Source organism: Melanerpes formicivorus, unplaced genomic scaffold (genome assembly GCF_026170545.1).
Source record: "Melanerpes formicivorus ecotype bairdi unplaced genomic scaffold, bMelFor1.0.p_v2 SCAF_43, whole genome shotgun sequence".
In the NCBI taxonomy this organism is placed as follows: Eukaryota; Metazoa; Chordata; class Aves; order Piciformes; family Picidae; genus Melanerpes; species Melanerpes formicivorus.
The window spans coordinates 1,165,116-1,187,946 of record NW_027142395.1 but is presented as its reverse complement, the minus strand read 5'-3'; the positions used below and the strand labels follow the sequence as shown (position 1 = coordinate 1,187,946).

General features: G+C 42.8%; 1 protein-coding gene across 2 annotated transcripts in view; it reads right to left on the bottom strand.

The window, feature by feature from the left end:
* Positions 1 to 22,831, bottom strand: part of BABAM2 (BRISC and BRCA1 A complex member 2) — a 216,650-nt gene that overhangs the window by 156,748 nt on the left and 37,071 nt on the right. For both annotated transcript variants that reach the window (XM_068158815.1, XM_068158814.1), the window contains exon 5: positions 2,622 to 2,816. In XM_068158815.1, coding sequence (XP_068014916.1) covers positions 2,622 to 2,816 — 195 coding nt within the window. The remainder of the gene's footprint in view (positions 1 to 2,621; positions 2,817 to 22,831) is intronic.

Genomic DNA, 22,831 nt, shown 5'->3' with positions numbered 1-22,831 from the left:
AGGGATTTATCTCAGAAGATATTTAAGATTTATTTAATTGGAATAAAACAAAGTATGCAGATAACACCAAATCAGGTGGGAGTATTGATCTGCTTAAAGGTAGGAAGGCTCTGCAGAGGGATCTGGAGAAGGCTTAAGTCAGCTGTATGAGGTTTAACAAAGCTAAATGCCAAGTCCTACACTTGGGTCACAACCCCATGCCATGCTGCAGGCTTGGGGCAAAGTGCCTGGAAAGTTGCCTGGCAGAAAAGGACCTAGGGATGCTAGCTGACAGGTACTTGAACACAAGCCAGCAGTGTGCTCAGGTGGCCAAGAATGCCAAGAGCATCCTGGCCTGTATCAGGAAAAGCATGGCTGGCAGAACCAGGGAAGTGATCTTGCCCCTGTACTCAGTTCTAGTGAGGCCACACCTCAAATATTGTATTCAGTTATGGGTCCCTTTCTACAAGAAAGGCATTGAGGGACTGCAGTGTGTCCAAAAACAAAGCAGGTGGTGAAGGGTCTGGAGAACAGGTCTTACGGTAAGTGTCAAAGGGAACTTGGACTGTTTAGTCTGGAGAAGAGGAGGCTGAGGGGAGACCCTATTGCTTGCTCTTTACAACAACCTGAAAGTAAAAAAAAAAATAAATATTCTTTATTCAGACTCCAAAGACTGAGGAAAGATTCAAAAGACTTCAGTAGATGTGGCTTTGCTACAAAGAATTGAAGAATTTTGGCAGCTATCAAAAATTATGATAAAACCTCAGCACAGTTCAGAAAACCTCCTTCATTTCAATAAACCAGTTTGTAAAGGTGTTTGTGATGCAAGCTATAGAGAACAACATTTAAGATCAAAGAAATATTGTTATCTATAAAATCATAGAATCAATAAGGTTGGAAAAGACCTCAAAGATCACCAAGTCCAACCTGTCACTCAAGACCTCATGACTACTAAACCATGGCACCGAGCACTACGTCAAATCACTTTTTCACAGAATCATAGAATCAGTAAGGTTGGAAAAGACCTCAAAGATCATCAAGTCCAACCTGTCACCCAAGACTTCATGACTACCAAACCATGGCACCAAGTGCCACGTCCAATTCCCTCTTGAACACCTCCGAAGGATGGTGACTCCACCACCTCCCTGGGCAGAACATTCCAAAGGCCAACAACTCTCTTTGTGAATAACTTGCTCCTCACCTCCAGCCTAAACCTCCCCTGGTGCAGCTTGAGACTGTGTCCTCTTGTTCTGGTGCTGGTTGCCTGGGAGAAGAGACCAACCCCCTCCTGGCTACAACCTCCCTTCAGGTAGTTGTAGACAGTAATAAGGTCTGCCCTGAGCCTCCTCTTCTCCAGAAACACAAAACCATAAACATAAAAAATATTTGATAAAAAAAAAGTTACTTGGCTTTAAAAGAAGTCCTAGATGACTTCTCTGAGAAAATTAAAACACATGAATGCAAGTACTGTGAGCTGTAATGTAAACATCATTGTGTCACCTGTAACATAAGGATAATTAACGAGACACAAAGCTGTATTTTAGGCCCTGATAGCAGGAATGATGAATTTTCACAAATTCTGAGACTATTCCAGAAGATACTGCTTCTGAAGGCAAATATATCTTTAAGAGTAAGCCATTGTTGAAGACAAGAGGAAGACATGTTCAGCATAAACCTAATTAGGTATTTCCTGAAATATCTTACTCCAAACTTCTTATGATAAATATGCTACCAGCAGGAAAACCTTCTTTTTGCAAAGCTTACTCTGTGTCAGAGTTTAGTTTATAACATTAAGAAAATCATATCAAATCTCACACAAACAAAAGAGTCAACACTGTCAACAGCCTCATTTTAGAAGGCTAAGATGGTATACATAGCATGTTTCCACACAGCATGGCACGCTGCCCAGGCAAAGGATACAACTTCAGGAAACAGATAAGGCAGTTTAATGTCTGACTGTCATATAAAGACAAGGTCCTACTAAGTCACTGCTCTAACCCATCTCACGTGCTCCTGGATGTCTGCAGAACATTAGTGGTTGTTTCAGGGGTTTTTTTTGTTCTTTTGTTTGTTTGTGGTTTTTTGGTTGGTTGATTGGTTTTCCCCTCTCCCGAGTAGGCTCCTGAAACAACTCAGCTTAGACAAGTGCCAGAGAGATATAGGCAGCTGCAACCAGCAATTAAATCAACTTAATTGTAATGTGGAACCACACCCTAATATATTCTGCCCTTAAGCAGGCTGATTTGCCTGGGTAGGGCATCATACCAACACTCTTACTTTGCCTCTCCAAACCTCTGAGCAAACTCAAACTTCCACATAATGTCATACTGTGTCCTGTAAATACTGTACAGACATTTCAACAACTTTCACAGTTTTCATCTATAAATCAGATGAAGTAACATCAGGTTGAAAACAGTTACTCCCCTGTACCTGGGTTCCACCAAGGTACTGGAATGGCCAGAATGTATAAAACAGGGAGCACAGAAAGTGAGCTGGAGTCAGAGAGTATTTTCCTCCACTTGAAACATAAAACATGCTGATAAAGCGTGATACAACACAAGATTTCCAAGCCAAAAGTTGTATTTATTAAAATGAAAAGGATCACTATAAGCAATTTAGCAGAAACATTCAAAATAGCTTACCCAGTTGTTTTTCTTGCCAGCATAGATTTCCATGTTCTCTCCATACTGTGGCTCTTCAAGTAAAGTCTGATACTCAAACATGAGGCGGGAGCTCTCGCGCAATCGGCTGCACTGAAATTGGTGATACTGCTGCACAAGCTCCTTCACAACGAGCAGGAGGCATTCAGGGTTTGAAGGATTCCAAGAAGCTAAATTCTATTGAATTAAAAAAGAACAGAGACCAAATTTGTATTACAAACATTTCCCTTTCCCTACTGATACCAAAGGCATATATGCATGTAGATTTGTGATTAAGCTAAACCATGATATTAAATGCAAAGGTTCTATCAAGCTTTGGAAGAGAACCAGATCCAACAGCAAAAGAAAGTCTGAATGTCAAATAAAAGTCCATATGGAGACCTACCAGAAAACTGGTAACTGGGCTACTACCAGGCATACATAGGACCAAATTAGCATTCTGTTACCCCCTAAAATTAGGCTGTTGCATTCAAGAATTTGAAAAGTTTGAATGAATAAAGGAAAAACAATATGAAACATACAGGCATCAGGTAAGCAGGGAGCTGGGGGTGCTAAGCCTGGAAAAGAGGAGGCTCAGAGGAGACCTTCTTGATCGCTACAACTCCCTGAAGGGAGGTTGTAGCCAGGTGGGGGTTGGTCTCTTCTCCCAGGCAACCAGCACCAGAACAAGAGGACACAGTCTCAAGCTGCACCAGGGGAGGTTTAGGCTGGATGTTAGGAAGACATTCTTCACAGAAAGAGAGATTGGCCATTGGAATGTGCTGCCCAGGGAGGTGGTGGAGTCACCATGACTGGAGGTGTTTAGGAAGAGACTGGCTGAGGCACTTAGTGCCATGGTTTAGTTGGTTAGATGATCTCAAAGGTCTCTTCCAACCTGGTTACTTCTATTCCATTCTATTCTAGACACAAGCTCATCATGTTAACATGAGGCATTTTGTCTTCTCTGAGTATAAGCAAAAGTAGTTTGTGTTCCTGTATATCCCACAGCCATACTAGGTGCAACAGGGTTTTAAATGCCATGGACTGCACTTTTAAGATTCTTTGAACTGGTCAAGTTGTTCACATTTTATTACTAAGTGAAGTAGTAAAAGACTAGGTTCAAACAAAATTACTTATCAGTATCTGAACTTGAAGTAGTTACAGATGGCATGGTTACTTTTGTACTGAGAGCTGCAGACAATTCATAAACAAATTATATGCATAACTTACATTCTTCAGCAAGGACACAAAAAACATTAGCTGTTTTTTACCTCTTCAGTAGAACTGCTTTGCTATGCAGCATTTTCTACAATGAGAGGACAGAAAATATTTCTGTACTTTGAAGTAGCTATCTCACAACTGCCTTATATTTCTTAACCTAGGCTAAGTAAATCATAGTATCATAGTATCAGTCAGGGTTGGAAGGGACGACAAGGATCATCTAGTTCCAACTCCCCTGCCATGGGCAGGGACACCCCACACTAGATCAGGCTGGCCAGAGCCTCATCCAGCCTGGGCTTAAACACCTCCAGGGACGGGGCCCCAACCACCTCCCTGGACAACCCATTCCAGGGCTTCACCACTCTCATGGTGAAGAACCTCCTCCTCACATCCAGCCTGAATGCATGAGGCTGTATAAAAACCAAGCTCCTTGAATTTTGTGTAATGCCAAAACTAATAAATACAAGTGAACAGGTTGCAAAGAGAGCTTGTCAAGCCTCTGTCCTTAGAGATAGCCAAAATCTGACAAGTTTCCAGACAGCCTTCTTTGACTCTGCCCAGGCAGGGAGGTTGGACAAGATGTTCTCCAAAGGCTTTTTTCAACCTCAGCTATTTTTTTGACTCTATGAGGTGGTTTACAAAAACCTCAAACTGAAACAGAGTGTCTATGATCCTAGAGTCAGTCAGGGTTAGAAGGGACCACAAGGATCATCTAGTTCCAACCCCCCTGCCATGGGCAGGGACACCAGATTCCATAGTTCTGATCGGAAAATAAGTTAATGAGATGTGTACAAATTTTATCTCCTGCTAGTCCAGAATCACAGTATCACCAAGGTTGGAAGAGACCTCAAAGATCAAGTCCAACCTGTCACCATAGACCTCATGACTAGACCATGGCACCAAGTGCCACATCCAATCCCCTCTTGAACAACTCCAGGGACGGTGATGCCACCACCTCCCTGGGCAGCACATTCCAATGGCCAACAACTCTCTCTGTGAAGAATTTCTTCCTCACCTCCAGCCTAAACTTCCCCTGACGTAGCTTACAGAATCACAGTCCAGATAAGCAAGCAGAAAGCTTAATCAGTTATTCACCAGGTACCAATACCCTCAGCTCTACAATGAAATTTATGTAGCCTAATCTTTAGTTACGTGGCTATTTCTGCTGAAAAGGCTTTTAATGTTTGTCTGTGATGACTGCAGATTATGATATATCCCTCTGGAATAAGTTTATATAGATTTCAGTATATGGTGGCTTAATACTTCAAGCATTTCTCTTTCACAGGATCACAGGATGTTAGGGGTTAGAAGGGACCTCCAAAGATCATTGAGTCCAACACCCCCCACCAGAGCAGGACCATGGAATCTAGCACAGGTCACACAGTAACACATCCAGATGGGTCTTGAAAGTCTCCGGAGACTCCACAACCTCTCAGGGCAGCCTGTTCCAGTGCTCTGTGACCCTCACAGTGAAGAAGTTCCTCCTCATGTAGATTATATATCCACTGCCCCTTGTCCTATCACAGGGTGCAACTGAGCAGAGCCTGTTCCCTCCCTCTTGACACCCAGCCCCCAGATATTTATAAACATTTACTAAATTCCCTTTCAGTCTTCTCTTCTCCAGACTAAAAAGCCCCAGGGCTCTCAGTTTCCTCCTCAGGGGTCAGTGCTCCAGTCCCTTAATCATCCTTGTAGCCCTCCATTGGACTCTCTCAAGTAGATTCCTGTCCCTCTTGTACTGGGGAGCCCAAAACTGGAAGCAATACTCCAGGTGTGACCTCACCAGGGCAGAGTAGAGGGAGAGGAGAACCTCCCTTCAATCTGCTGGACACACTCCTCTTAATCTACCCTAGGGTCCCATTGGTCTTCTTGGCCACAAGGGCACACTGGTGACCCATGGATAACCTTTTGTCCACCAGGACTCCCAGGTCCTTCTAGCAGATCACCTCCCAGCCTGCACTGGTGCAGCTTATTATTCCTTCCCAGGTGCAGGACTCTGCACTTATCCTTGTTGAACATCATTAGGTTCTTCTTTGTCCAGCTCTCAGTCTGCCCAAGTCTCACTGAATGGCCACACAGTCATCAGGTGTATCAGCCAAGCCTCCCAGTTTGGTATCATCAGCAAACTTGCTGAGCAGACACTCTGTCCCCTCATCAATGTCACTGATGAAGATGTTGAACAGGACCAGACCCAGCACTGATCCCTGCAGGACTCCACTAGTCACAGCTCTCCTGCTGGACTTGGAACCACTGATCACCACTCTCTGGACTCTATTGTGTAACCAGTTCCTAATCCAGCTCACTGTCTGTTCTTCTGTCCCACACTTCCTGAGCTTACTCACAAGGATGTTATGGGAGACAGTGTCAAAAGCCTTACTGAGGTCAAGGTAGACTACATCCACTGCTTTCCCTGAATGTACCCATTCAGTTACAGCATCACAGAACACTATCAGATTAGTCAAGCATGACTTCCCCTCCATAAATCCATGCTGACTGTTCCTGATCATCATCATCTCTTCCAAGTGCCTAGAGATGACCTCCAGAATGAGCAGCTCCATGATTTTTCCAGGGGTGGAGGTGAGGCTTCCCGGTCTGTAGTTTCCTAGAACCTCTTTCCTGCCCTTTTTGAAGAATGGAGTGACATTGCCTCTCCTCCAGTCCTCAGACACCTCTCCTGTCTGCCAGGATTTTGCAAAAATGATGGAGAGTGGTAGAGCAACATCATCAGGCAGCTCTCTCATCACTCTTGGGTGCATCTTATCCGGGCCCATGGACTTGTGAATAGTCAGTTTATGTAACTGATCCCTAACCCAATCTTCAACGACTAGTGGAAAGTCCTCCCTCCTCCAGTCTTGTCCTTCATCCAGGGTCTGGAACTCATAGGGGAGTTCAGTCTTAGCAGTAAAGACTGAAGCACAGAAGGCATTCAGCAGCTCTGCCTTCTCTGCATCCTCAGCTCTCAGGGCTGCCTCCTCATTCAACAGTGGGCCCACACCTTCCCTATTCTTCCTTTTCCTACTGATGTATTTGAAGAAACCCTTCTTGTTCTCTTTAACTTCCTTTGCCAGTTTTAGTTCCAAAAGGGCTTTGGCCTTCCTGGTTGCCTTCCTACATGCCCTGGTAACTACTCTATAGTTCTCCCATGCAACAAGTCCCTTCGTCTATGAACTCTGTCTTTCTTCCATGAGATTTCCTTCAGAATCTCCTTGCTCATCCATGCAGGTCTCCCGGCACGTCTACCCCATTTTTACTCAAGGGAACACACCTCTCTTGGGCTCAGAGGAAGCAGCATTTAAAAACTGTCCAGGTTTCTTGGGCTCCTTTACCCTCCAGAGCCTTAGCCCATAGGATTCCTGCAAGTACATCTCTGAGGAGTACAAAGTTAGCCCTGTGTCCAGGGTTGTAATGCTACTTACTGCCCTGCTTCTACCCTGTATAATACTAAATTCCACGGTGTCATGATCACTGTCACCAAGGCTGTTCCTGACCTTAATGTCCCAAAGCAGTCCTTCTTTATTAGTTAATACAAGATCCAGCAGTGAGCTTCTCCTTGCTGGCTCCTACACTACCTGCATCAAGAAGTTATCATTGACATACTGCAAGAGCCTTTTGGACTGGATGTGCCTGGCTGTGTGGGTTTGCCAGCAAATGTCAGGCTGATTGAAGTCACCCACGAGTACTAAGGAATGTGTTCCAGAGGCTACCTCCAGTTGACTGTAGAAGACCTCATCAGCATCTTCTGCTTGATTTGGTGGTCTATAGTAGACACCCACAACAGTTTCACCCTACCTTTCCACATCCCTTAATTCTTACCTGTAAGCTTTCCACCTGTTCTACCTCCCCTCCCCAGATGGAACTCAACACATTCCAGCTGCTCTCACACACAGAGAGCAACACCACCACCTCGCCTTGTTGATCTGTCCTTCCTGAAGAGTACATAGCCATCCATGGCAACACTCCAGTCATGGCAGCTATCCCACCACGTTTCAGTGATTCCAATTATACCACAACTCTATATTTGTTATTATACCACAACTCTATATTTGTTTCCCTCTGAAGTTATATATATTCACATCTTATCAAAATGAATTTCTCATTTTCATCTTCGTCACTTAAAAAAGTCTAACCTGTCAGTAAAAGTGACATGAAGTATGTGTTGCTTCCTTCAGAACCTTGCTTTTTGAGAAAATATAAAGATAATAATAATTTTTTAAAAAATCAATAATGTCTACTAAGACAGTTTTCTCTCAAATCTTACCATATGATGTTTTGCCTGAAGTTCCCAGTCCTGGAGGGATTAATTTTAAGACAGCCTAGATATATTCTACCCATCCTCTCCACTTCTCATTTCAGTTGATAGCTAACTGAGAAGCAGAGAAATCTGTGTATGCAATACTTACATAGAGGGGCAGATACAAAAAGAAAATAAATACAATTTAGGAATATTATCCTTTCTCTCGTGACTTTCAGCAACACAATTCATGGTTGCCAAATGACTACAGCAGGCAGTGCTGTGTTGTCTACAAATCACTCCTGTAACTAGGTTGAAAACCACACATTCCTGCATGGTCGGGGGGAACAGTTTTACAAGGTGGTGCTCTCATTCTTCAGCAATGTGGATAATGTCCATGCTTTGATAACAAAAACCACCACCAACAACAACAAAACCAACCCCAAACCCAAAAAACAACAAGCGTGGATGGAGTGCTTATGGGAACACTTATCTTCATGAAAAAGACCTGTTGGTCAGATTCATCCAAGACTGACAGGATGAACTTAGGAAATAGAACAGGACATTACTGTTGATTACAATTTGCTTTGCTTTACATGGATGAATGAACAGTTCAATGAACAATTAGAGGATTAAACTGTACTCCTGCTTGGTATGATTCTGGTAGAAAGGGTTGTTCAGCATGGCTATTATCCTGTTCTTGAAACTCTGCTTTTAGAAGCTACCACAGTGTCATGGGTGAGAAATGAACATGGCTCATGTTAGCTCCTCAAATACATGCTGCAGAGTGACTGAAAGCCTTGTTCTACCTTATCTACCATCTACAGCTGGTAAAAATTTTATTCCCAAATTGAACTCATTCAAGCCTATCCAGTTCTGCAAACACTAGACACAATATGTAAAGTAGACATCATCTTCTAGGAAATACATTTTGTAACATGCTGTCTGAAATAAGACTGCATGTAACCTTACATTTCCTGTTCCCAAGCTCCCACTCAAATAAAGCATTTCCAGAAAGCCAGAGGATGTAATATGCCAGTATGTATTGATATCAGCCAGACAAGTGGGAATAACCTTTCCTCCTAATGACATTGGTACAACACAATAGAAATGTTCTGTCAAAGGAAATGACCTACAATATTTTAATAACTGACCTAAATGCAAGCAAACCTTTAGTTTTTTTTAAATAATGTTACACTGCAGAACAAAAAAAGAGCAAGAGGAAATCCATTGTCATTTGTCAAGCACAGAGCTAGAATACTGCTCTCTTCAAAGCATTCAAGAGCACTGCATCAAAACTGTGTTTATGCTGTATTGCCTTAAAGATACAGGAATTAAAATCAATGATTTGATTTTAGGATCCTTTTATAAGCACCTTTTCATTCAGTAAATAAAGATTCAAACAAAGGATGAACTGGTTATGAAAGCAAATCACCTGGAGAAAAATGCAACTATCAAGCCACTACGTACATCAATTACACTGGATTCTCACTGGTGAAAGAGTAATTATCCAACGGTTACGCGTTTTTCCCTGTAACACTGGCTCTGATTTAAATAACAATCTTCAACTTCATCATTACAGTATTGTAGCACTTGTTATTTGGCAATTGGCTATTGCATTTCTAGCCATTTTATTAACTTTGCAGAAGTGCTGTTCTTTGCAGATCTCAATGCGTAACATTTAACACAAACACTTCTGAAGACGACATCTGTGCATGGAATTTCCTTTTACGTACCTTTAAGTGTTGCTTAGTTGCCCTAAGCATTAGGCTCATTCATCTGAAAATACTTCTAAATCATTTTATTGTGAGCCAATTTCAACCCTGTGTCAAAATAGGTGCTGCATTGTTTTCTCATTTTCAAGAGGTACCTTCTTTAGTTTTCCCTCTGCTTTTTATATCAAAGCCAAAGGAAGCAACTACTGATAACATACTGTTGAAATCTAACTAGCAGATTTTGATGTCTATCAGGTTGTTCCCTTGTAGAATGGCTTAATTATTACAATTTCAGAATTATAATGATCATTCCAAGAACATGCGAAGATTTGTCATATCAGTCACCAAGAGCAGCATCCCTGCAACGGTACACTGACCTCGTTCTTTAGAGAGAGAGGGTCCCCTGAATGCAATATTATATTCACTATTTGACTATGGAAATTGTTTTAATTGCTAAAACCTTAAACCTGAGACTTTGTAGCAAAAAGGAGTCAGTGCACTCCATTTTGTGAAGTTTCAAGAAAAGGTCTTTAAGAAAATAGTTATCTAGACCTTAGACAATAGTATGTACGTCCACCAGCTCTGCCCTCCACCTCACAGCACTGCAGTATAAATGGAAAAACAATCTTCAGTTATTATACATAGACCTGCAGACCATAGGCATCCATTAAAACATGTCTAATTTGGAGAAATCCAAAGCAATTCAGGAGATCTATTCTGAGGAGCTGCCAGATAATAAACAAGCTCAAAGAGCGTAATTGTCACCGGGATGTATAACCCCCCCAGATTTGGTTGGGATGCAAAGTTGATCTTCAAATTCCCTGGCTCTTGATCCTGTTTCCTGACAGGATTTGGCTGCACAGTAAGTGAGCAGTTTGGTAAGAAAAGGTTTTTGCACCATCAGACACAGCAAAAGTGTTGAGAAAATGAGTTCACTTGGAAGTGAGTATAAAAAGGCAAAGATATTATAAGGCCACCCACTGAGCGCAATTTAAGCCATTTCACCATAACGCATTTAAATGAATAGCAGTAACACTGACGGGATTTCAAAAAGAGACAACGTTTGAAGCCAGACAGCATCAGCTCTAAGAAATGTTCTCAGAGGTGAGGCAAGTAAAAAATCCCCACAAAGTAGCTTCTCATCCCTACTAGCAAACACAGGCAGAATTTAGCTTTCCCAAGTAGCCATACTATTTAACTTCTGGCAAGGAAGCCACATTTAAATTTTGTTCTGGAACATTTTGTGCTTTGCAGTTCTTCCTTTATCCTTCCAAAAACCTAATCAAGAACCTATGCAAACTGCTCAGTGTCCGTGACTACCTATTCACACTTTTCTCAGCACATAATGCACTGTGTGTTCCATAAACAGCTAATTCATAGCCTCCTTCTCATGTTACTGCTTATTTCGTAACTCCAGGCAATGTCTGCGGCAAACGACAGCTCTACGCTATCAGAAAGAAATACGGTAACAATTTCTAATTGATCTGAAGTTGTTTTTCTTTGAAATGTGTTTAAAGATCCAGGTTGCCAAAATATCTTCCAGGAATGTGATTTTTAAGAAGACAGATTGTAACTGTTTTTCCTGGCTATACTACAGGAAACAACAGCAAGATCTTATTTTAAGTCAGTGTACTTTTATATTTCTAAGCAAGAAATTAACTTGCACGAGAAAATGTCAGTAAACAAAACCTCCCGAGTCCATAAAGTGGTAATGCATTTCTACAGCATCTTTCATCCAGAATTATCATAAGGAATAATTTAAGTACAGATTTGTATTTTGTTTATATCCCTGCACACCACATACACACAACTTGCACCCCACTGTGGATTAACATCAGTACCAATATGAGGGTTTTTTCACCCGAAATGAGAAAGATCATACTGGGGTATCACCACTTGTGCTCCACATATGTAAGAAGAGATACAGGCCCAGTGGTTACTATTAGCCTGAAAACTGGGTTCAGTCCCTACTCTCTATAGTCTTCATGGGCCACCATGGGGAAACTACTCACAGAAAAAGGCACAGGATAATTATCTGCCATATGCTCACATCTTTCCACTAACAGATATTTCTCACAGTATTTGCAGGGCTGGAGTGTTATAACAAATTCAAAGGCTTCAGTTTCTTAGCAGCCAGCACTTAAGCATCCTACAGGCTGCAGTTTCAAATCAATCACTGTAAACCTACATGCCATCTACTTGTCATCATATTTTCACAGGTTCTTCATATCCCCCTCCCCCAAAAGCACCACTGGAACAACTTTCTGGAGTGATCTGCTTGAAATGATCACTTTTGGGCACAAGCAAACATCAAAACTTAACATTTGGTAAAAAACAGTTCAACTCTGGAGCACTTCTGTCATGGCAAACGCAACCAATGAGTTTGTAGACACTATGTGCTCTACTAGCTATTGTATGGAACAGATAAAAAGTTTGCACAAAGCACAAACTTGGGATAGCCAATGTTTATTTATTTTATTTTGGTTTTGGAGAGCGGCTGTGAAATCAGATGCAAAAATTACAATAGCTTATGAACAGATGAAACGCCTGAAGACCTTGAATTACCATGAAAATACAGAGGAGCAGGAAGCCAACACACTATGAATTAAAAAAAAATAATCAGAAATTAATTCTACTTCTAGAAAAGCCCCTTACATTTTGTATACAATTATCTTCCCTGTTCTCTTCCACAGGCTACAGAGTGTGATTCTCACTGATGATCCCACACCCAAGGTGACTCCAAAATAAACCTCAGGAATTCTGACACAGAGAACTCTCTTCTGCATTCACCTAAAATAAATTCACCACCCCCTCTCGAGTAACATTCCCCCAAAACAGACATCACTACAAATGCCCTACTGCAGGAGCAGTTACAAGATAGATGTTTGTACATTAAGAGTGCTCAGGAAACGCAGAAACTGTGAGACTCAGGCTAGAAAAGGATTTTAAAGCTGTGCACTCTTCCTGAAAAAGTCTGTTTCTCCCACAGAGCTCTCTTACAAGATAATAAGACTCTTAAAAGATGCGACTGCCTACTATCAAAAGAGAGTACAGTACTATCTAATTAATCTCCTCGAGACTTGGCATGCTTAAGTATTTCTTGTCGTACTTTGCTAAGGGATTAGAGGAAGTTTCGTTCCTTTCCAGACCTGCCAGCGTATACTCTCACAGAACACAGCTGGTACCTTCACCTGTTCTGAGAAGGAAGATTTTAATTCCTTCAGCACCTATAATTCCTATACTACCACATCCTCAGACCCTTGGTGGACCAGAGTACAGACCACTCTTCTCAATTCTTTAGCTCAATAGCCCTTTTTTAAATAGCAAGTCTTTCACCCCTATCAGTTCTTTGGGTTTTCTCCTTTCCTGTAAAAACAAGTAATTTTAGCTACAGTAAAGAGGCTTCACAGCTAATGTCTTGGACAGCATTCACTAACATTCCTTGAGTGTTTATTGTTGGGTGGCACATGCAGAACTGTTTTCTCTAACCATTTTTGCCTCCCTCAAAATTCCATAAATTAAAATAGATTTATCAGTTAGCGGATCTCACAGCTGAAACAGCATTTCCATCTTTATCTCCACATTTGTACTACAAGAGAGTTTGTAGGGCCTTGAAAAAACAGCCCCTAATGAGAAAGATCTACAAAGCATCACTGTATAAATCATACAACATTGGAAATCAAAATTTTTTCTCTACTATACTGAACAGATTACTTCAAATTAGTTCTCTCTTCTCAAAAAGCATTACCAGAAAAGAACACTTATTTGGTTCCTTTGAGCATGTAAAAGCTGCATATTTGCAAAGTGTGAGGTAAAATTCATGTAAAACTGTGTGAACACTGATGCTGTAAACAAAAGACAAGATGTTGATTAAATTTGAACTATATTTCTGTAGTTATCTTTTAAAAAGCAAGCGGATATGCCTGAGGATCTGATATGAAAGATAACAAGGAAGCAGGCAAGTAAATAATGTGTACAACTGAGATTTTGAATCTAATGCAGTTGGAAACTTAGATCAGTAAAAAGATGAAAGGGGGGGAAAGGGGGGGAAGGGGGGGAAAGGGGGGAAGGGGGAGGAAAGGGGGGGAAGGGGGAAAGGGGGGAAGGGGGAGGAAAGGGGGGGAAGGGGGGAAAGGGGGGAAGGGGGGAAAGGGGGGAAGGGGGGAAAGGGGGGAAGGGGGGAAAGGGGGGAAGGGGGGGAAAGGGGGGAAGGGGGGAAAGGGGGGAAAGGGGGGGAAGGGGGGGAAGGGGGAGGAAAGGGGGGGAAGGGGGAGGAAAGGGGGGGAAGGGGGAGGAAAGGGGGGGAAGGGGGAGGAAAGGGGGGGAAGGGGGAGGAAAGGGGGGGAAGGGGGAGGAAAGGGGGGGAAGGGGGAGGAAAGGGGGGGAAGGGGGGGAAGGGGGGGAAGGGGGGGAAGGGGGGGGAAAGGGGGGGAAAGGGGGGGAAAGGGGGGGAAAGGGAGGGAAAGAAAAGGAAAAAAGTAAAAGCAAAAAGGAAAGTTGGGGGAAAGCATGCACTTTCATTCATTTTGTGAAATCAAAAGAACCTTTGAAAATTACAAGTACAAAGGCATTACTTTGCCCCAACAATATTTTCTAAACAGAAGAACCTGCAAGGTCCCAAAACTTTAAACTAATTCCATTGGAGCAAAACACAATTATGACAGAATTCACAGTCTAGAATGTAACTGAATATGAAATTGCATTATCAGACAGGATTACTATTTCTGACTGACCTTCTGAATCTGCTGGCATATTCATAGATGACTTTCTCTACAGAAAAATGAATTATCACGGCTGATCTGGAGTTCAATGGCACTCCACATTGAATTTAAATGTATTCTCAATTCAGAAAGACTGCTAGGTTTTTTATTTTAAAAATAAATTAAAACTTTGTATATGTGTTTCTAGAAAGCTAATAAGCTGTTGTCTTCAAGCCAAGCCATTTCTTTCTGTTCTAGAGTTCTTGTGAGGAAGTAGAATGCATTGTGCCAGTACCATTAGACATCAGGGCCAGAATCCTTTCATTTTCTGCCAGTTTCCCTAATAACAGTTTTTTTCCACATGTTAATAAAACATTGCTCTAGTATGATTATATTTTAATTAAGTGAAGCAAAGATAGTTGTAACTGCATTTTCAGTTTGCTTGTTCATATTAAACATTATTATTGAGCCCTCAGACTTGCAAATAAAAGACATGCCGCTTTCATACATCTGGCTTGGGATACCATACTTTTGGTTTAAGCTAACAACAACTTGAAAGTCATTAAGTTGCTGGAATTCATTACACCACCCTTATCACTAGCATGGTATTTATTTCTTGCAAAGCAGGTACATTATATACACAAAGAACAAATGTAAGCACCAATATGTGGTAACTGGTAATAAGAAGTTATATGGCAGCATGTGTTTACCCTTCAATACAGCACCATCCATCTGAAGAGTCTGTCCTATACTCAATCCTGTTTCTTCCTCAGGCAATCATTAGTAATAACGGAGAAAGATAGGCTTCGTGGAGGGAAAACAGATGCTTAACACATACACCGGGAAAAGAGAGGGGAGGAGAGTAGGGCATTGCTAGATCAACCTGACAGGCCATAAAAGCATTGCTGACAGAGAGGTATTCACAGTGCCAACAGCAGTGCAATAGGCTGAGAAAATCTGAGCAAGTTGCAAAGCCTCCTCCAAGCGCTTTCTAAAGCTACCCTTTTCAAAAAGTCTAGAAATCCCTTTAAGAGTTCCTCTACAGAAAGACTGACAATAATACACCCTGATCATAGAAGGGATAAAACTAGATACAGATGTCTTAGAAACAGGTAGTGAAGAGTTCCCAGGCACAGCTCCTTAAATGAGAAGTGATGAAAAGTCTCTCAGAGGGGTCAAGCATGTGGTAACTGGTAATAAGAAAACTGATAGAAAAGATGATGCAAAGGAGAGACTTTTGTTTTCTTATTACGGACTGTGAGCTGCCTTGTGAAAATATCCAGCAGCAGGAACAACTGATTCTGGGAGGCAGCAAGTCATAGACCAAATAGATTCACTGACTATGAGATAACTGCAGGTTCAGTGACTCCAAGAATCCCTTAAAGAATATGCAAAGGCCTGTAAGACTAATTCCAAGCTATGTAAGTGCTCCTTCTGCACTTACCAGAACTACAGGATATGCTACGTGATTTAACACTGGAGAAGCAGATGAAAGAATGCTCCATTGGACATACAGTTTGGTTTTAGCAGAGAGACAGTGATCTTCTTCCTCAAGCCTGGTAGCAACTCTTGCCCACAGCAAATTTATTCAGAAATCAAGATGAATTCAACATAAGATCCAGAAATTCAGGAGGTCAGTGTTCCGGGCTCCAGTATAAAGTAAGAAGACATTGCTTGAAAGAAACAGAAGCCTAAACATCTTTTGTAGCCTTTACATTAAGATTATTGCTCTCTACAACTATCTGAAGGGAGGTTGTAGTCAGGTGGGGGTTGGTCTTTTCTCCCAGGCAACCAGCACCAGAACAAGAGGACACAGTCTCAAGCTCCACCAGGGGAGGTTTAGGCTGGATGTTAGGAAGAAGTTCTTCACGGAAAGAGTGATTGCCCATTGGAATGTGCTGCCCAGGGAGGTGGTGGAATCACCATCACTGGAGGTATTTAGGAAGAGACTGGATGGGGTGCTTGGAGCCATTGTTTAGTTGATTAGATGGTGCTGGGTGATAGGTTGGACTCGATGATCTCAAAGGTATTCCCCAACCTGGTTAATTCTATTCTATTCTATTGTATTAAAGCATCCTGTTATTCTGATCCAACCCTCTTTCCCATCTAACTGCGTAATCACAATAAAGATGGCCAAATTCACATGACAAATGAAAAACCTTTACTTTTAATTTTTAATTCTTAATGCAACATTATGAATGGAGATCCACTAAAGCATTTCCCCCCCTGTTTTCAATGATTAAGTTTTTCATCATATTCTCATTAGATAGTACAGCAGAAAAAACAATTTCCCCCACTTTGCCATCAGTCACATAATCTATGCACATTCCTGAATTCTCCTAAAACTACTATTCCCTGGACTGAAATACTGTATTTTAAGAGCTAATATTCTAATTTTTCCATATTCTAGGGAGAAACTGCATTATCAGAGAAGCTTGTGCCAAAAAAAATGAATGGAAATATTTCTCTGAGTCCTTCAGAGAGCTAATAGAATTAACTCTGCATTTTGCACTAGCAGGATTTAAGCAAGAAAGGCAAAACTACCTGGCTCACCTGGTATTTTCTACCCTCAAAATTAAATAAACAGTATGGAACTGTGATTTCTCAGTTTCTGCATTTGTCAGGTGAAAAGTCCAGCCAAATATTGCGATGAACTAAAGGAGAAATTCTGATCTCAGCATGTTCTCTTCGGCTTACTCTTTGAGACAGAAACCCAAGCCTTCTGAACTGCGCTAGGAAATGCTGACATTCAGGAAAAAAAGTAAGGTAAATATATCCAGTGATTTTACATGGATAGAAAATCATAAAATATGAGATGGCTAAGTCTCTCTCAGCCCTATTAACAATCCCAGACAAAGAGGAAAAGTAAAAGGGAAAGGCTAATAGATAAATTCATAGGTGATGTCGTTGAGCTAGAAGAGGGAATATTTAGACTGGATACTAGGAAGAAATTCTTTACAGTGAAGGTGATTAGGTACTGGAACAGGTTGCCCAGTATGGCTGTGGATGGTCCTTCCCTGGAGGTGTTCAAGGTCAGGCTGGATGGGGCCTTGAGCAACCTGGCCTAGTGGAAGGTGTCCCTGTCCATGACAGGGGGTTAGAATTTGATGATCTGTAAGGTCCTGCCAACACAAACCATTCCATGATTATGTGATTCTAAACCAAAGAGTAAAAAGAATTTTCCAATCCAGAAAGGTCCTGAAGGAAAATGGAAAGATTGTAGAAAAAATTTGTTTTCTCAGCATCTCTCTTGATTTCTTTACACTGAACTGTTGGTAAAGCTTCCATCTTATCACTACCCAGACAATCATGATACTCTTGGCACCATGTGACTTCTCAGAAGGACTTCATGAATGTTGGTTTGACATGGGCTGTAGTCTAGCTGGCCAGGCTACCTCCAGAGAGGATTCCCAGTCAGGATCCTCTTTTGGACATTTCTCATTTTAAAACCAATACAAGCACAGCTAAAACAAAAGGCAGAAAATGTGTGACTGTTTTATGATACCCCTTCATAGCTGGCTCAGGGAAACAAATGAGGATTCCCTGGGGGAACCATGTGAAGCTCAGACACCAAAACCACACCAAAACATATGCAAAATTAGATTCTTTCAGATCTGGCTTACAGAGGAATGATGTACTGGCATAGCTCTATCACTTGACAACATGGACAAAAATATGTGTGATAAGTGCCAGGAATACCAGAAAAAAAGGTCCTTCTGTCAGTAAAGTTCCCGACCTAAATAACTCTTCTGATGGTGTAAATTGTGACTCTTGTCTCTACTGATTATCTGTACTGACTCAGCAAGGCCTTAGTGACCACATGCATATAAAGAACCTGATGTTATGTAAAGAGTATCATATATATGTGTACACACACACACACACGTATACGTACATCTCCCACATATACAAATGGGTAGGAACAATACAGGAGAGGAACAAACAGCCTCCAGAATTCAAATTTGCAACAATGAATAGCATTAGGTCATAAATAATCAAAACATATTTACATTAAAATATCAAAGTATGATTGAAAAGTGAACACAAAAAATTTGAGGACAAAGAAATTTAAATTATAAGAAAAAAGTTTCCAATAAAATGCAGAAACCAATCCTGCATTCTGTTTCACTTGCATTCCTGAAGTTAAAGTGACACCAAAGTACTACAGGGTTTTCAGTACAAGAGTAGTTGGTTAGGGGTACAAAAATAGAGAATAGAATAGACCAGAATAGAATAGAATAGACCAGAATAGTTTCATAGTTTCATAGTTTCATAGTTTCATTCAGGGTTGGAAGGGACCACAAGGATCATCTAGTTCCAACCCCCCTGCCATGGGCAGGGACACCCCACACTAGATCAGGCTGGACAGAGCCTCATCCAGCCTGCTCTTAAACACCCCCAGGGACGGGGCCTCGACCACCTCCCTGGACAACCCATTCCAGGGTTTCACCACTCTCATGTTGAAGAACCTCCTCCTCACATCCAGCCTGAATCTCCCCACCTCCAGCTTCATTCCATTCCCCCTAGTCCTATCACTACCTGATATCCTGAGAAGTCCTTCCCCTGCCTTCCTGTAGGCCCCCTTCAGATACTGGAAGGCGACAATTAGGTCACCTCGGAGCCTTCTCTTCTGCAGACTGAACAGCCCCAACTCCTTCAGTCTGTCCTCATAGGAGAGGTGCTCCAGCCCTCTGATCATCCTCGTGGCCCTTCTCTGGACACCTTCCAGCACCTCCACATCCCTCTTGTAATAGGGGCTCCAGAACTGGACACAGTACTCCAGGTGGGGTCTCACCAGGGCTGAGTAGAGGGGGAGGATCACCTCCCTCGACCTGCTAGCCACACTTCTCCTGATGCAGCCCAGGATCTGATTGGCTTTGCGGGCTGCAAGTGCACACTGAGAGCTCATGTTGAGCTTTTTGTCCACCAGCACCCCCAAGTCTCTCTCCTCAGGGCTATCCTCCAGCCAGTCACTGCCTAGCCTGTATTTGTGCCTGGGATTGCTTCGACCCAGATGCAGGACCCTGCACTTGCTCTTATTGAACTTCATGAGGTTGGCCTGTGCCCACCTCTCCAGCCTGTCAAGGTCCCTCTGGATGGCCTCCCTTCCCTCCAGCGTGTCTGCTGCACCACACAGCTTGGTGTCATCAGCAAACTTGCTGAGGGTGCACTCAATGCCACTGTCCATGTCCCCCACAAAGATGTTGAATAAGATAGGTCCCAGGACTGATCCCTGAGGGACTCCACTTGTCACTGGCCTCCACTGGGACATGGAGCCATTGACAGCCACTCTTTGGGTGCGGCCATCAAGCCAGTTCCTTATCCATCTAGTGGTCCACCAATCAAACCCATGTGTCACCAGTTTGGAGACCAGGATGTGGTGCGGGACAGTGTCGAAGGCTTTGCTCAGGTCCAGGTAAACGACATCAGTTGCTCGCCCCTCATCTATTAATTTTGTCACCTGCTCATAGAAGGCCACCAGGTTGGTCAGGCAGGATTTGCCCTTGGCAAAGCCATGCTGACTGTTCCCAATCACCTCTTCACTATTCTTTTGAGCGAGTAGTGACTCCAGGAGGATCTGTTCCATGATCTTTCCAGGCACAGAGGTGAGACTGACTGGCCTGTAGTTCCCTGGTTCCTCCTTCTTGCCCTTTTTGAAGATGGGGGCAATGTTTCCCCTTTTCCAGTCTGTGGGGACTTCACCAGACTGCCAGGACTTTTGAAATATAATAGAGAGGGGTTTAGCAACCTCATCTGCCAGTTCTCTCAGCACCCGTGGGTGTAACCCGTCGGGTCCCATGGACTTGAACACTTTCAGGTTCTTCAGATGATCACGAACCTGATCTGCACTTACAATGGGCAGTTCTTCCTCCCTGTCCCTGGCTTTGACTTCCATAACATCAGGAGTGTGGCTAGAGGCCCTTGCAGTGAAGACTGAGGTAAAGAAGTTATTAAGTACCTCAGCCTTTTCCTCATCACAGGTGACCATGTCACCATTTTCTTTTCTGAGGGGGCCCACACCTTCCCTAGTCTTCTTCTTCCCATTAATATACCTGTAAAAGTTCTTAGTATTCCCTTTAATCTCCCTGGCTAGAATAGACCAGACCAGAATAGAATAGACCAGAATAGAATAGAATAGACCAGACCAGACCAGAGCAGGTTGGAAGAGACCTTCAAGATCATCGCGTCCAACCTATCATCCAACAGCATCTAATCAACTAAACCATGCAACCAAGCACCCTGTCAAGTCTCGTCCTGAACACCCCCAGCAATGCTGACTCCACCACCTCCCCGGGGCAGCCCATTCCAAAGGGTAATCACTCTCTCTGTGAAGAACTTCTTCCTAACATCCAGCCTAAACTTCCCCTGGTGCAGCTTGAGACTGTGTCCTCTTGTTCTGGTGCTGGCTGCCTGGGAAAAAAGACCAACCCCCACATGTCTACAACCTCCCTTAAGGTAGGTGTAAAGAGCAATTAGGTCACCCGAGCCTCCTCTTCTCCAGGCTAAGCAACCCCAGCTCCCTCAGCCTCTCCTCATAGGGCTGTGCTCCAAACCCCTCACCAGCTTTGTTGCCCTTCTCTGGACACCTTCCAGCAACTCAACATCTTTCCTAAACTGAGGGGCCCAGAACTGGACACAGGACTCAAGGTGTGGCCTAACCAGTGATGAGTCCAGGGGCACAATGATTTCCCTACTCCTGGTGGCCACACTGTTCCTGATGCAGGCCAGGATGCCATTGGCCCTCTTAGCTGCCTGGGCACACTGCAGGCTCATGTTCAGCCTACCATTGACCAGTACGCCCAGGTCCCTCTCTGCCTGGCCGCTCTACAGCCATTCTGACCCCAGCCTGTAGCACTGCATGGGGTTGCTGTGGCCAATGTGCAGAACCCGGCACTTGAATGTGTTAGGGTTTCATAATAGAATAGGTAACACCTTCATCTTTGCCAACAACAAAACAGCTAGATTATTCAAACAAGATAGTTCAAATGGTATTCACTAACCTAAGGGGGTTTAGGCATTTTTTGTGTGGCTACTGTGAGCACAGGAACAACTGATGCCATGAAACATCTGTATCATCCATATAATACTATATGAAGAACAGTTACCGAAAATAAGAGTTATATTTAAAAGATCTCTTCACTACCCATTAAAAGCTAACTCATCAAGTCAACAGTAATCATGATTGTGAATTGTGCTGGGTTCCACCCATCCTGGATGGGGGCTGAAAGAACCCAACCCCCAGGTGGACAAAAGAACCTTGATCCAGGTGGGCAGAGAGAGACTTGGTCTTTTCCCTCCCAGTAGGAGGGGTCCCCTGGGTTAGAGGTGGCCTATTCCACTCCCCCTTCCTGTCCAGCAAGCCCATAAAAAGGGTGGACATCCTTTACTGCCCTCTCTTTCCCTGCTTCACCTGCTGGAGAGAGATCATCTGCTGCTGTGGCTGCTTCCTGCATTGACCACACAGTGGGGGCCTACTTTCCAAGCTGCATCCAAGCTTTCTAGAGAACTGAATCCACTTCCATCCAGGGAATACAAGGCCATCTGGGTGTGGTTTTGTGTATTTTCCTATTTATCCTGTTATTTATTTATATATATACTGTTTTAAAAATTACCTCTTTTACTTCCAAACTGATTCCAGACCATTTCTTCTGTGAAATTTTACTTCTCCTTCCCCTATCTGATATTGTTTTGGGATCTTAGACCCTGGGTAAAGCTCAAACCAGCACATGAATACAGCCATGGAAAACAATACAGCCTTTATGACATTGCACATATTGTTAAATGATAAATATGAAGTCTAGTAATTACAAGAACTTAAAATAAACATTGCTTTACACAAGACACAGCATGACAGACAACACATTTGAGCAGCATTAAACTAGCTGAGTCAGCTTCAAGACTGAAACATGTATTCACTATCAACAGTTAAACAGGAGGAAATAGTCGTCCCAACATTATTACTAGCCTAAGAGCTGCAGTGGGCCATGCTCTTAAGGTCTGCAATGGAAAAGCCCTCCTCCCATGTGAATGCAGCTCTAAGTAGTCCCACAAGGCTTTCAACACTTACTGGGCTTCATGAAAAGCTAATATCCTCTTGCCTCCATGCCCACTAAAGCTAATGGAGCCTTTTCAAGAGCAATGGGTGGGCAGAATAATTCTGAGGAGATTAGCTGGAGATCTGAAGTAGGATGCTAAAAAAAACCAAATCCTTAACCCGATGGTTAGCTTGTACAGACTGCTATTGTATCTGCTTTGCCAAACAGAATATGCCTCAAAAATCACTGGAAAAATGGGGTTAACATTTTGCATAAGCACTTCACTTATTACCTGGCTCACATTAACAAT